At 58.5% G+C, this 12,761-nt stretch overlaps 1 protein-coding gene across 4 annotated transcripts; it reads left to right on the forward strand.

Annotated features, from left to right (window-relative positions):
• Positions 1–1,530: 1,530 nt before the first annotated feature.
• LDLRAD1 (low density lipoprotein receptor class A domain containing 1) lies at positions 1,531–11,269 on the forward strand. Of its 4 annotated transcripts, none has more exons than XM_046662489.1 (6): positions 1,531–1,604; positions 2,061–2,115; positions 4,654–4,782; positions 6,806–6,943; positions 8,719–8,847; positions 10,038–11,269. In XM_046662489.1, exons 1-6 carry the CDS (start codon positions 1,584–1,586, stop codon positions 10,178–10,180), a joined length of 615 nt encoding a protein of 204 aa, XP_046518445.1. In that variant the 5' UTR covers positions 1,531–1,583; the 3' UTR covers positions 10,181–11,269. The 4 variants fall into 4 exon arrangements, with proteins under 4 accessions (XP_046518445.1, XP_046518447.1, XP_046518444.1 ...); XM_046662488.1 differs by lacking the exon at positions 1,531–1,604 and adding an exon at positions 1,624–1,887; XM_046662491.1 differs by lacking the exon at positions 4,654–4,782 and having other exon boundaries at positions 1,558–1,604.
• The last annotated feature ends 1,492 nt before the right edge of the window (positions 11,270–12,761 follow it).

The raw sequence follows: 12,761 nt of genomic DNA on the forward strand, positions 1-12,761 counted from the left end.
ATCCTCTGCCAATCACTTGCAGTCGGCATGCAAGATGAAACCCAGGTAGCTTCCTTAGCAGATGCCATGGGTGCCCTGCCCGTAACCCTCAGCCCTTTCCTTTTCAGGGCACGTCAGCTTAGCTTGCAGCTGCCAACACTGGCACTTCTTTGCCTAAAGCAGGTCAGTGGTGCCAGGAATCAACACCCTCCGGCAATCCTCAGCCAGTGACTGGCAAGAGCTGGCAAATAAATACCCCAGTTCCCGGGGTGACTCTCAGGCTCATCTTCTCTCTGGCTCCCCGAATTCCTTGGCAGGAGAAAGTTCCACTTGCCCACAGTGGGAACGTGCTTGATAACCCGCCTCTTATGGATCCTTCCCTTCACTGTCTGGCCTGTCTCGCTTCCCTCACTCCCTGGCGGGCATTTCCTGGGGTCACTCCCAATTAAACCTCCTTGCCTTCAGATCTGGTCCTGGGCTCTGATTATGGGGATCCCCAAACTAAGACACCCCCTTCATCTAGTCTAATCCTTTCATTTTATGGATGAGAGAACTGAGGCTCGGAGAAGGGGAGCCGCTTGCCCACACGGAGCCTGTGGCAGGGCCCTCATGAGAGCGCCGTTGTCCTCACCTATGGTTTAGCTCTTCCCGGTGCTGCTGCCTCCTGAGGGCTGCCCCTGCATCTGCCCATCCCACCCCCACCCCGGAGACTCAGCAGTTTATATCCCAATGCACAGGAAAAGGCCCGTGACAGGTTAGACATCCGTGGGTATCAGAGGCAGGCCTCAGAGGGACGCGCCCTGGAGCCCTCATTTCTGGAGGCGGACACATCCCCTCCCTTGGTCCTGGGCCTCCAACCAGTCCCTTCAGCTCCCAGGGCCTTGGTCTCCTCAGCAGTGGGGTGAGGATGCAGGGGTGGCAGAAGGGGCTAGTCAGGTAAGCTCCCTGCCCCCCTCCCCCCATCACAGGCACCATCTCCGGAACAATTAAAACGCGCATGGCCACTTTGAAGAAAATAATTTAAGATTATATTTGTTTTATAATTTTCATGGAAAATGCATGTTCTTTCCACCTCCATTCCCTGTTTAATTGAAGAGAAGACTGTCAGTGAGAAAATGACCCCTGCCCTTTAGCCACCAGAGTGTTAATCCTGGGTGTTTCTGCCTGGCTCTTCGTGCAGCTGGGGCCCTGAGATCCTCTGGTCTCAGCACTGATGTGGAGGAAAAAGCATGTCTAAAAAGTGCGTGTGTTCAAACCTCACCCCTCCTGGCTCTGTGTGACCTGAGAGCAGGTGCTCCCTCTCTGACCTCAGGCCCTTCCTCTGTAACTTGGGGTTGAGGATTCCAACCTTGGAGTGTCGCCCCCAGACCCAGAGTGGGGAGGGCCGGGCAGGTGCAGGCGGGGGGGTAGGGGCGGGGTGCGGGGGGGGCGCCCTCTGCCTTTCCCCTGCCGGGAAGGCAGCCTGGGAGGGGACTGCCCGCAGGGAGGGTGTGGCCGGGTGAGGCCCCTCCTCCCTCCTCCAGGCTGCCCCTGGTGACCAGGCAGAGAAACCTCCCTGAGTTTCCTGGTGCCGGGGACTGGAGCTGGGGCTGGGAGCCACAGACATGAACAGGATCTCCCCCCAGGTTAGATCTGCCCTGAGCGGTCTCCCACCTGGGGAGGCCAGTCTGGGGAAGCGGTGGGCCATGAGAGGGGAGCCGCTGAGGTGACTCAGCCCCAGGTTGTAGGGGACCCAACAGATGCACCAGCTACACAGTTCAGGTGGCTGTGCCGGGAGGGAGGCAGGAGGCCAGGGGAGGGAGCAAGCGGCATCATGGGGGGCCGCCTGAGCTGGTTTGAAGGATGAATGTTTGCAAGTGGACAGTGGAGGAAAACGCATTCCGGGCAGAGGGCACCATGTGGCCAAAGGTGTGGGAATGCGAAGTGGGCATGACGAGCTTGGGGCGTCTGCATGCTGGGGTGTGGGGGCCAGGGTTCCACCTCGGGCTCTCAGTGACCCTTCTGAAACACTCGTCTGTCTGGCTCCCTGAGGCTGGACCTCCCCTACCCAAGCCCACCCCTCATTCTGTTCTCTTCGGCAGGGGGAAGGCAATGGCAACTCTGCTGCTGGAACCAAAGCCCGCCCGGGAGGGGAAGGTAAGGCCTGGAGGGCCTGGGCCCTGGTGGGTCGCCCTTGGGCCTGGACCATTGCTACAGAGGCACAAAGAGGGCTCCTAAGGCTCCCGCTGTCCCCTGACCTCTGCCCCGTGTTGATGTTGTCCACTCCCATCTTCCTGGCCGGCCACGCTGACAGCCATCTGCTCACAGGGGTGTTCATTCTCTCCATGCGCAAGCAGTTGTGGAGCACCTGCTGTATGCTGCCTACCTCACAGGCGCTGCACACACGCAGTGCCACCTGTAACCTATCCAGGGAAGAGCTCCCATGTCAAATCCCCAACTCAGTGGGTGACCAGGGCGGTTCTCTTTACCTCTGAGGCGTCAGGGAGGCGCAATCACACACTTATTTAGCACCTTCTGGTGCCATTGACTCAGCGTGCAGCCAGGACGGTCCTCTTTCCCTCTGTGGAATAAAGGAAGGAAAGAACAGACATTTGTGGAGTGTCTACGATGTGCCCTGTCTCGGCCCACATTGGCTCAGCGACGACACAGAGCCCAAGGGGCGATGCTCATTACAAAGGCTCGAGGGTCTCCTCTAATCCTCAGGGCAGCTCTGAGAGGGGTTCCTGCTCTGGGGCAGTCACAGATGGCGCAGCTGAGGCTGAGAGAGGCTGGGGAACTCGGCCAAGCTGGGCTCCTGCACAGCTGGGGAGTGGGAGAGGTGGGGTTCAAATTCATATTGGGGTCCCTCTGGCTGCAGATCCCCAGGGCCTCTGTTGCTCCACACTGGCGTTTGTTTACTCCAAGTCCTGGCCCGTGGTGGGTGTGGTTGTGCAACAAATGGCGTCCTTTCCTGTCTGTCCGGGGAGTCGGCACCTAGGGGCTTCCTGGCTCTGACATGAGGCGCCTTCACCCGGGCGTGGGCCTCGCCTCTGCCAGGTCTGCCTCGAGTCTCGGCTGCGACCCCACCTTGCCCAAGGCCTGGGCTGCACAGATATTTGAGGAGTGGCTGCTGGCTGAGCAGGACGCCTCTCCTTGCCCCGCTTCACGCTGTCTCCCTGGTGACCTGACTTGGCCCTGTGTTTGCCGCCAACAAGGGGGCCCCTACCCAGGGCTGTGGGAATTCTATGCATTTGAAATCCATGCTGCATCTCCTGCTATCTCCTCCTCTTCCACACCCACCCTGGGCTCCAGGCACGCCAGGCACTTGCTGTCCCCCGGCTGCCATCCACCAGGCCTTTCTCCTCCTACGCTCGCCATGGAACACCCTCTCCTTGCACCCTCCCTTCCCTATCTGTGGCAGCGCCCTCCTCCTAGCAGCCTGGCACCTTGCTCACACTCTCTTCCCCACACTCCCCACCTGGCCCTGCAAGCCGCCGCCGGTGCGGGTACAGGTCTGACTGGCCGGTGAGTGCAAAGCAGGCAGCTCAGATATGTGAGTGGACTGGATAGAAATCACCCAAACTGTCCTGAACTGGGCCAGGCCTTCCCTTGTCCCCTGGATCTCTGGGTCAGAGAATTCACAAAGCACCTACTGTGTGCCTGTCAGCCCTGCTCCTGCCCCTCTCTGAGACAGCCCTGGCCCCACAGCAACTGTGGTGCCCACACCCTCCTTTCCACCTGTCTGCCTTGTCTTCCAAGTGCCACCACGAGCTTTTGGGGGAAGAACCAGAGCTGCGACTGCTCCCGTGTCCTCTGCAGAGCGGGGCACCTCCCAGATCCCTAACGAAGCTTCCTTTAGTTATTTCACCAGCAATCAGAAGTTAGAGGGGCGGAGTGAGGTGGAGGAGGCGGCGTCTCCTCTTGCCATGGTTCCCACAGGTGGCGGGTACAGCCCAGCACGTCACAGCTGTCAGCAAACACTATGACAGCTAAAGCCCTTCTAGCACCTACTATGCGCCAAGTGCCATTCTAATACGTCAGCTGGCTCGAGCCTCTCAACGCCTCTAAGGCAGCTATCATGACTCCATTTTCCATGTGAGGACACAGGCACAGAGAAGTAAAGTGACTTCTCCGGGTGGCCCAGCTGGCAGGCAGTGGAGCTGAGATTCCAGCCAGCATAGTGGCGGGCTGCAGAGTGCACTGTCAGTTGGCATCGTGGAGGGGGCACTGGTTTGGGCGGCAAGTAGGTGTGGACTCACATCCCAACGCCACACGAGGTGACCTGGACCTTTCCTTCTCTGAGCCCCAGTTTCCTCATCTATAAAATGAAGCTTGTATTGAAAAATAAAAATACCTGCTGTGAAGGACCTGCTTCAGTTCTTCCCCAGGTGGGCTCCATGAGCGTGGGTGCACGCTCCCTGCCTCCTGAGGAGACAGCCTCACGGAAGGGCCGGAGACCAGGGACCCTCTCCTGACCACCACTCACCAGCTACTGGACCCAGGCCAGGGCGGCCTTGGGCGGGTGGGCCCTCAGGCAGAACTGAGAGCGTCATGGCGGCTCAGGAGTCCCGACATCCAGAGAAGCCCTTCCTGCCCCAAGACCCCCAGCGGGGAGGGACCACTTGTCTGACAGAGGAGGGGGGGTCCCTGGGCCCAGCACTGTCTGCTCCATCACCAGTTTCCCACCCCACACAGCCGACTGCAGCCCGCTCTGCTGCTCGCGCCGAAGGGCCTGTGTCTCGGCCATCCTGCTGCTCATGCTGGCCACTCTTGCGGCCCTGATCGCCCTGGTTGCCATTTGTGGACCCCCACCACGGACACCAGGTCAGGGTGGTCAAGAGAGGGTGGGGTCAGACTTGCTGGGAGGGAATGGGGCTGGGAGGGAATGCCTGACTTCTCCATGAAGTGACTTTTGGACAATTCCTTAGGGTGTGTGCACAGATGCAGGCACACACACTGACATATACGTCTCTGAGCCTCCATTTGCACATCTGTAATGTGAGCTGTTGAGAGGACCCAGCTCTATGGTCTGCCTCCTCCAGGAAGCCTTCCTTGACCCAAGCTGGGTTAGAAGCCTTGTCTTGGTCCCCAGAGTCCCCACACTTCTTCTTCCCCTGGCCTGTTGTCCAGGGTGGTGCCGTCCAACTGTGTGTGTGCCTCCACCATAGAGGACAGGGGCCTGTCCAGTACATCCCTGCGGCCGCGGCAAACCCCAGCACGGCCCCTGCCCTCAGGGGGCCAGCAGTTTAGAGAGCGACATGAACGTTGATCAAATAAGTGCATCAGGCAAGGTTAACGGGGCCTTGAGAGTCTGGAACAGGGCTCTGACGGGGCCAAGGGTCAGGGTGGGCACCTTGAGAAGTGAGAGGCGTGAAGGGAAAGTGGGAACTGGTTAGCGGAGGGGGGCAGGAAAAGCACCCCAGGAAGAGGGAGCACCAAGTGCAGCGTCCCCAGGGAGGAAACGTGAGCAGAAGGAGAGACTGAGAGATGCCCAGTGGGCACTGAGGGCACGAGCAGGGGCGGGGCCAGTGCCCAGGGCCTCAAGGTTGCCCTGAGGCGGAGATTCCACCCAGAGTGCCTGGGAGGAGGTGAGCTGGGGGAGGGGGTCACCAGAGCCACCTGTCTGAGAGGCGGCTCCATAGCCAGGTGTGTGTGTGTGTGTGTGTGTGTGTGTGTGTGTTAGCACGGGCACTGAGGGTAGATGTGAACAACATGAGGAGTCACATTCCTGTGTGTACACACGTGTCTGTGTTCATGTGTGTCCATGAGTATGTCTGTGTGTGTCAGTGTGTATGCAGGTGTCTGGATGTGCGTGTGTCTATGTATGCATGCACACGTTTGTGGGTGTGCACATGTGTGTGCACACATCTGTGTATGTGTGAGTGCATCAATGTGTGTATGCGTGTGTGCCTGTGTGTGCACCTGTGTGTGTGTGTGACAACGTGAGTGTCTCTGAGAGTCATCCCCCCTCACACTAGCTGAGACAGTTCCGGGAGCAGAGACGTGGTTCACACGTGCACAGACGCACAGGCACAAACCCACTCCCATCTCCATCCTGCACACTCATGCACACACACATACAGCCTGTGGAGCAGGGGCGACCGCTGGCTCGTCTGCCCGTTTCTCTCTTTGCGCTCTTTGGGGCGGCCCTGGGGCGGGTGTTCCCTGCACTGGGCGGAAGGCAGGCTCTCAGAAGGACGGGCGTGTTCCTTGCTGCCCACCGTTCCCGGACGCTGGGGCGGCAGCCGTGCCTCGGCTGGCGCCCGGCTCTGTGTTTCTCTCCTCCCATTTATAAAGTGGGGCGAATGATGACACCTCACAGGGGTGTTTGGGGGAAATAGACTAAAAACACAGAAGTGCTCTGCACCCTGTAGAGCTGTGCCCCGATGTAGGGGTTACGGCCTGACGGTCCCCAGCCAGCCCCATAGATTGCTCTGACAAGCTAACCCGGCACCAGGAGCTCCACTGCTTGCTGACTCAAGCCCGTCCTCAGGAGCTTCCCAGGAAAGCAGGGTACTGTGGCTGACTCTGCACATTCCATGTTCTGCGATTATTCACACAGAAGCTTTTATGTAAGCTCCTCGATGGTCCTATGGGGTGTGTGCCGTGGTCTCCACTTTGCAGACAAGGAAGCTGAAGCTCAGAGAGGTCGAGTCACCCTCCCAAGGTCACACCGCTGGCAAGCCTTAGAGCTGAGGCTTGGACCCCATCTCCGGCGCCGAGCCCAGTATCCTCCCTGCTGTCACAGCCTGGCAGGCCAGCCCAGGGTGGGGCTCAGGTGCGGGAATCTGGAGATGTCCATGTAAGCACCACCTGTGACCCTCTGGGGTCTCCCGCTGCCCCTCAGGGGCCCAGGCCTGTGTGACACCAAAGAACAGGACGGGCTTCCTGTGCCACGACCGGAGGAGCTGCATCCCGGCCCACGGGGTCTGTGACGGCATCCGCACCTGTGCCCATGGCGAGGACGAGGACGAGGCCTTGTGCCGTGAGTACCTGCTGGGTCCCGCCCCTGCCCCGATGGGCCCTCCTCTCGTCCCCCAACTTGGACTCTCCCTGCAGACATACTGAACCTTGATCATCGCTGCACAGACCAGGTACCTTCATGTCCCCAAGACTTTGCTTATGTGGTGCCCCTCAGCCGGGAACTCCTGCCCTCACCCCTGTCCCAGTCGCAGGCACACACACATGCCCACGTGAGGGAATGTCTCACTCTGTGCACCTCCATGTCCAGAGAACCTGTATCCAATTTTCATGGCAGACTTCAAGTGTTACCTCCACCAGGAAGCCTTCTCTGACTCCTACACTAGGTTAGGGTCCCTCCTCTGAGCTCCCTCAGCCCCTCTGCTTCCCTGTGTCCCAGCCCTAGTCACAGTGGCTGTCCCTCTCGATTGGCATGTTTGCTGCCCCCATCAGACTGTGCACTCCTTGGGGGCCCGCCTGGTCTGCTTGATCTTGGGTCCCCAGTGCCTGGCATGGCACAGAGGGGTGTCCAGAATGATCTGCCTGAATGATGGAATGAGCGGGTGAATGAATGAATGGGAAGATCTGGCCCCAGACCTGAGAGACCTGATAGTTCTCAGGAGAGAGGAGCCACGGCTCCCTGGAAGGGGCACTTTCCGTGTAGGAGGGAGAGAGCCTGGTGGGTTGCGGGGGTGGGGTGGGGGTGGGTCGTTGCATCATGGACCCTCAAGACTAGAAGAGATCTTAAAAGTCATCTCATCCATGTCCTGGCTCACGCCCAAATCCCCTCTGTAACAAACCCGACAGAAGCCACCCAGCCTCTGCTTGCATACTCCTGGGATGGGGAGCTCACTACGACTTGAGGCAGCTGCTCCCATGATTGCCTGGTTTTTCCATTCCCATGTCTCCCTCCTACCGAGTTTAGAGCTGCCTCGCAGGTGCATCCTTGGTGGGTTCCAACTCTGCCCTCTCATCGACCCCCACCTCACGAACCACACTCAAATCTCTGTCCCGCGACGGTGGCACTGCATGGATTTGCAGACAGCTTTCTTGCCCCCGTGAATGTCTCCTTCCCAGGCCCCACTCCGGACTCCACAGTCGTCCCCCTTGTGATTGGTCTTCCCTACTCCACAGAATACGTCCCAACTGTCCATGTCCCTCTGCCTGGAAAGGCTCCAGAAGCATCCATGACACTTCTGTCTGGCTCTGGCCAGTTCAAGGAACAAAGGCTTTCCCCTCCCTAGTCTGGGCTATAGTTTGGCTGACTCTATAGTGGTGGCCTGAGTTTGTGATAATTTTTGGTAGCGCTGGCACGCTGCTGCCTAACACAGAACACACTTTCAAGAAGGGTGCTCCAACGCCCTCTCGCAGCGTCCCTGAACCCACACCCCCTGAGCTCTGGGACCCAAGGGCGAGAATTCACGTTTACTCTCGTTATGTTCCGGTTGGAGGAGGCTTCCTGGAAGTGGAGGAACTTGAACCTGGACTGGAAGGTGGAATGGTTTTGGAGAGGTGTCCAGGAGGACGTTTCTGGAGGGAGGAATAGTGCAAACGTGCCAGAGCTGAGGAGGGAAGGGGGAGGGCGGTGGCTCTCTGGGCTTCTTGGTGGGTGTGCAGGGAAGACCCCTCCTCTCCCTCGGCTCGACCTCCTCCCCAGGAGACCTTCTCCCGGGCCCTTCCTGGATGGTTGGGCGGGGCCCCGACTTTGGCAACTGCCAGGGTGGGAGGACCATCCACCTCCAGATAGCCCCGAGACAGCTGTGGCCGGATGTGGACTTCCTCCTGCCTGTGCCTCTGTAGGAGATGTGCCCCAGAGCCTCCCCCGCTTCCTCGTGGCCCACTGTGGAAACCCGGCCTCCTGGATCTACTCGGACCAAAAGTGTGATGGGACCAACAACTGCGGGGACTGCTCAGATGAACTGAGTCCAGGTGGGAGTCTGGGCACAGGCTGGGCTGGGGCAGGTGGCCAGGCAGTGGCCAGAAGGCAGAGGTTGACCAAGGAATCTCTGAGGTTCCCCAGGCATCCCCTTCTTGCATGCTAGGAAGAAGTTTTCCACCTCACTTGAATGCCTCCAGTGGTGGGGTGCTCACTACCATACTAAGTGGCTCCTGGAGGGTGATTCTTCTGTGGTGAGGAACTTATCATCAATGGCACAGATAGGGAAACCCAGAGGGTGGTCATGCGAGGAGTGCATACACGGCCTAACTGGGATCTGAACCTGGGTTTCCCTCACCAACCAACCTCCCAACAACCCTGTGAGGGAAGCAGGGCAGGAATCACTGGCCCCAATTCATATGTAGGTAAACTGAGGCCAGAGAGGAGAAAGTACTTTCTACCGTGAGGGATCAGAAGGGAGCTTGAGTGTAAACCCTGGACTCCTGACCCCAAATCTGGAGCTCTTTCACTGCCCCAGACAGTCCTTTCAATCTCTTCACGAGTGTTCAATCAACAAACATGTTGAGCACTGTTAGGGGCTGGGCCTGGTGCCAGGTTCTGCTGGGGGACAGTCAGGAGTCAAACGTGCGTCCCACCCCCAGGACCCACTTCATGCTGATGCCAAAAGGAAGTGCTGGGGACCTGGAGAGGTTTTGTTCTTTGGGAGGGGGAGTAAGAATCCAGGAGACTTGCAGAAGAGGCAGTGCTCAAGCAGGCCTCAGAGAATGGCAGGGTTTCCACACCCACATGCAGGTGTGCAGGGGAGACCACTGGAGGCCCAGGGCACAGGGGGAAGGAGGGAAGTCCATGAGGCCCCCTTGGGACCCTGATGCGGCTGAGTCCAGCTGAGGGAGGGAGGATGGACTGGGGAGCCGATGAGCTCCCACTAATATTAGACCATGGATCGTGTGCCTGGCACTTGGCCTATCTTCCTTAATAACAGCCTTGAGGAGATGAGGAAACTGAGGCTCAGATAGGGTGAGAGGCTTGCTTGAGGTCACACAGCCTGTGAGTTGGGGAGTCTAGATTGTCTCTCCCTCAGGGAAATAAGGAATACAGTCAACCCATGTCAGATGGAGTGGGGCTGTGGGCAGCCACAGCAGGCTTCAGGGCTAGGGAGTGCCCTGGTGCACGGCAGTCCGGGGCGCAGCAGCTGTTCTTCTGCCGGCTCTTTTCCCCGCAGTGTGCCCGCCCTGTGGCCCTGGGTGGTGGCGCTGCCCCTCGACCGTCTTCAGGTTCTGCGGCTGCATCCCGAGGAGCCTCTGCCGGGACCACGTGCAGCACTGCTCTGACTGGTCCGACGAGTACTCCTGTCCTGGACCCTGAGGGGGCCACGCAGGCCAGAGCGGGAGGCTGGTTGGAATGGCACTGAGAACCCTTCACATGGCCACCGAGTCCAAGGACACGAGGGCTGGAAGCTGCCCTCGAGATCATCTAGTGGGATCTACGCACCGCCATCTCTGAATAGGAATTGCCTCTCCTGCTTTCAAGTTGTTCAGCCTCTGCTTGAATGCTTCCAGCGACAGGGAGCTCACTACAATGTTAGGCAGCTCCTAACAAAGATGAGGGGAATCTGCTTCCGTGATTTCAGTCCTGTTTCTGGGGCCACACCCAGGAAACCTGCTCCTCTGCCCCAAGACAGGCTTGCAGATCCTGACCTCATCACCCCTTGGAGAAAAGATGAGTCTGGGGCTCAAACGCCACTCTGAGAAGGAGCCCTTATGGCTGGCACACATGTGAAGTGTATGCCGCTTCCTGGCCCTCTGGCCCTTAAGACAGACATTAGACACGGCCTTAGATTTTTCTCAACTCCATGATCCTAGCAGGCCCCTCCGAGTGGTCACATGACACGTGCCTGAGATGGGTATTTGTCACCCTCCCAGTGGGGAGCCATCCCCAGAGGCTCTGAGCTGTGGAATAGAAGGTTGGAGAATGAGAATCCCTCTGTCCGTCCATTCCCCACCCTCCACCCCCCACTCTCCACCCACGACCAGCTGCCCAGCCAAACAGCCCAGGGTTCTTGAAACAGGGATGTATTTGCTCCTGGAGCCGAGTGAATTAGCTCTTTCTCTGCATCCCTTCCCAGTCGGGCAAGGATGGATATATCCATTAGACAGATGAGGAAACTGAGGCCCAGGGAGAAATGACTTGCCCAGCATCATACGGCAAAGTCAGGGCTGGAACAGGAACTCAAACACAGCCGACGGTGTCCCAGCCCCACAGCCTTTCCTGCTACCAGAGTGGTTATGACTTGGCTGGGCAGAGTCTCTGTCGGGTATTTAAAAAGGTAGCATGAGAGTCAGAGAGTGGCCCTCCCTTTATTCTGAAAGAGAGCCCTGGTCTCTGGCCAAAAAGAAGGTTCCTGTTGAGGAAGACAGACATACTCTTGCTGGAAATTAATAAAATTGGTTTTATGTGTCAGTCTGCATGAGGTTTGAACTGAAAATGGGCGCCTGAGGACCGGTTCGCCCTGGTTCGCTCCTTGCTGCATTCATCCATTCGCTCACTACGCAGTCTGCACACCTGCTCTGGACCAAGCCAGGCACTGGGCACTGGGAAGTGGAGAACCTGTATCCCAGTGGACAAGGGACACAGGGTCTCATGAGGAGGCACCTCCACCATGGAGGGATGGCTGGGACTGCAGAAAATGCTGTGCTGAGGGCACCAGGGAGGGGCCTTTGGAGGCAGGACACGATCACATCTCTGGCCCTGGTGACCTGAGGACGAGCTCCTGGGACAGGGTGCCTCTGGGGTCCTAACAGAGGGACAGTCAGCTCTGGGCTCCAGCGTCGTTGGCTGAGCCTGTCTCCAACTGCAGCAATGAGTGAGGCACTGCAGGCGCACTGGGGGCATCCGCAGTTCTGATGACTGATCAGAGGAGCCTCCTTCCCAGATGAGGGCATTTGGGTGCCATCCTGGAGGGCAGGAGAGTTTCCAGAAGGGCATGCCCAGCTCCTGGGCCACGTGAACAAAGGCATGGGGATATGACAGGGGACGGCTCAGCGAGGGAATGCCCAGCAGGCCAGAGTGGCCAAAGCATGAGTGGGGCTCAGGAGGCAGGAGGAGGTGAGGAGGTGAGCAGGGATGCTGTCCTGGACGGCATGGTGTGTCACACTTCATCCTAAGGACAGTCGTGTCATCAAGGCATGATAAGCAAGGACATGATCTGGAGCTACAGTAACCATTAATCACCACAGTCCAAGAAAGAGATGCCAGGTGGGAGAGCAGCACAGCGAGAGAGATGGCCAGCTGGGGGAGGTGCACAGCTGGGGAGAGGCACCCAAGTCCCACCTGGCACTCCAGCCCTGCACTCCAGCCCCATGTTCACCAGGAGCATGGTGCCGTGAGGGGGGCGCCAGCTGGGGGAGGTGCACAGCTGGGGAAAGGTGCCCCATCCCTGCCTAGCACTCCAGCCCCATGCTCCAGCCCCACGTTCACCAGGAAAGCACCACAGTGAGAGAGGGGCCAGCTGGGGGGGGGGGTGCACAGTTGGGGAGAGGTGACCTCTTCCCACCTGGTGCTCCAGCCCTGTGCTCCAGCCACACAATCATGGGGAGCACCACATGGAGAGAGAAGCTGAGGCTAGGGGAAGGAGAGTACCTCTCCCCCCCCGCCCAGTGCTTCAAATCTGCCATTGGCCAGAGCATTGCACAGTGAGAAAAGCAGATAGTGGCCAGAGCTGGGGAGCACCTGATCGTGCTGGACCCAGAATTCACAGTGCCTGAGCCCCATCCACTGAAGGTACGTGGCAGCAGCGACAAGATAATAACACCACACAGAGGCAAAAATCCACACCATCAAGGAGTATGAGAAAGTATATTAAATCTCCAGACCAAAAGGAAAATGACAAGTACCCAGAAACCGACACAGAAATCTATAACCTGACAAAGACATTCAAAATGTCTTT

This window comes from Equus quagga, chromosome 5 (assembly GCF_021613505.1).
Source record: "Equus quagga isolate Etosha38 chromosome 5, UCLA_HA_Equagga_1.0, whole genome shotgun sequence".
NCBI classification, from domain to species: Eukaryota; Metazoa; Chordata; class Mammalia; order Perissodactyla; family Equidae; genus Equus; species Equus quagga.

Excerpts from the sequence above, each read along its gene's own strand:
- LDLRAD1 (XM_046662488.1), top strand. The coding sequence starts at position 1,822 with ATGAATGTTTGCAAGTGGACAGTGGAGGAAAACGCATTCCGGGCAGAG. Across the intron at positions 1,888-2,060 it reads AGGGCACCATGTGGCCAAAG|GGGGAAGGCAATGGCAACTC; the intron begins GTGTGGGAATGC and ends TCTCTTCGGCAG. Across the intron at positions 4,783-6,805 it reads ACCCCCACCACGGACACCAG|GGGCCCAGGCCTGTGTGACA; the intron begins GTCAGGGTGGTC and ends GCTGCCCCTCAG.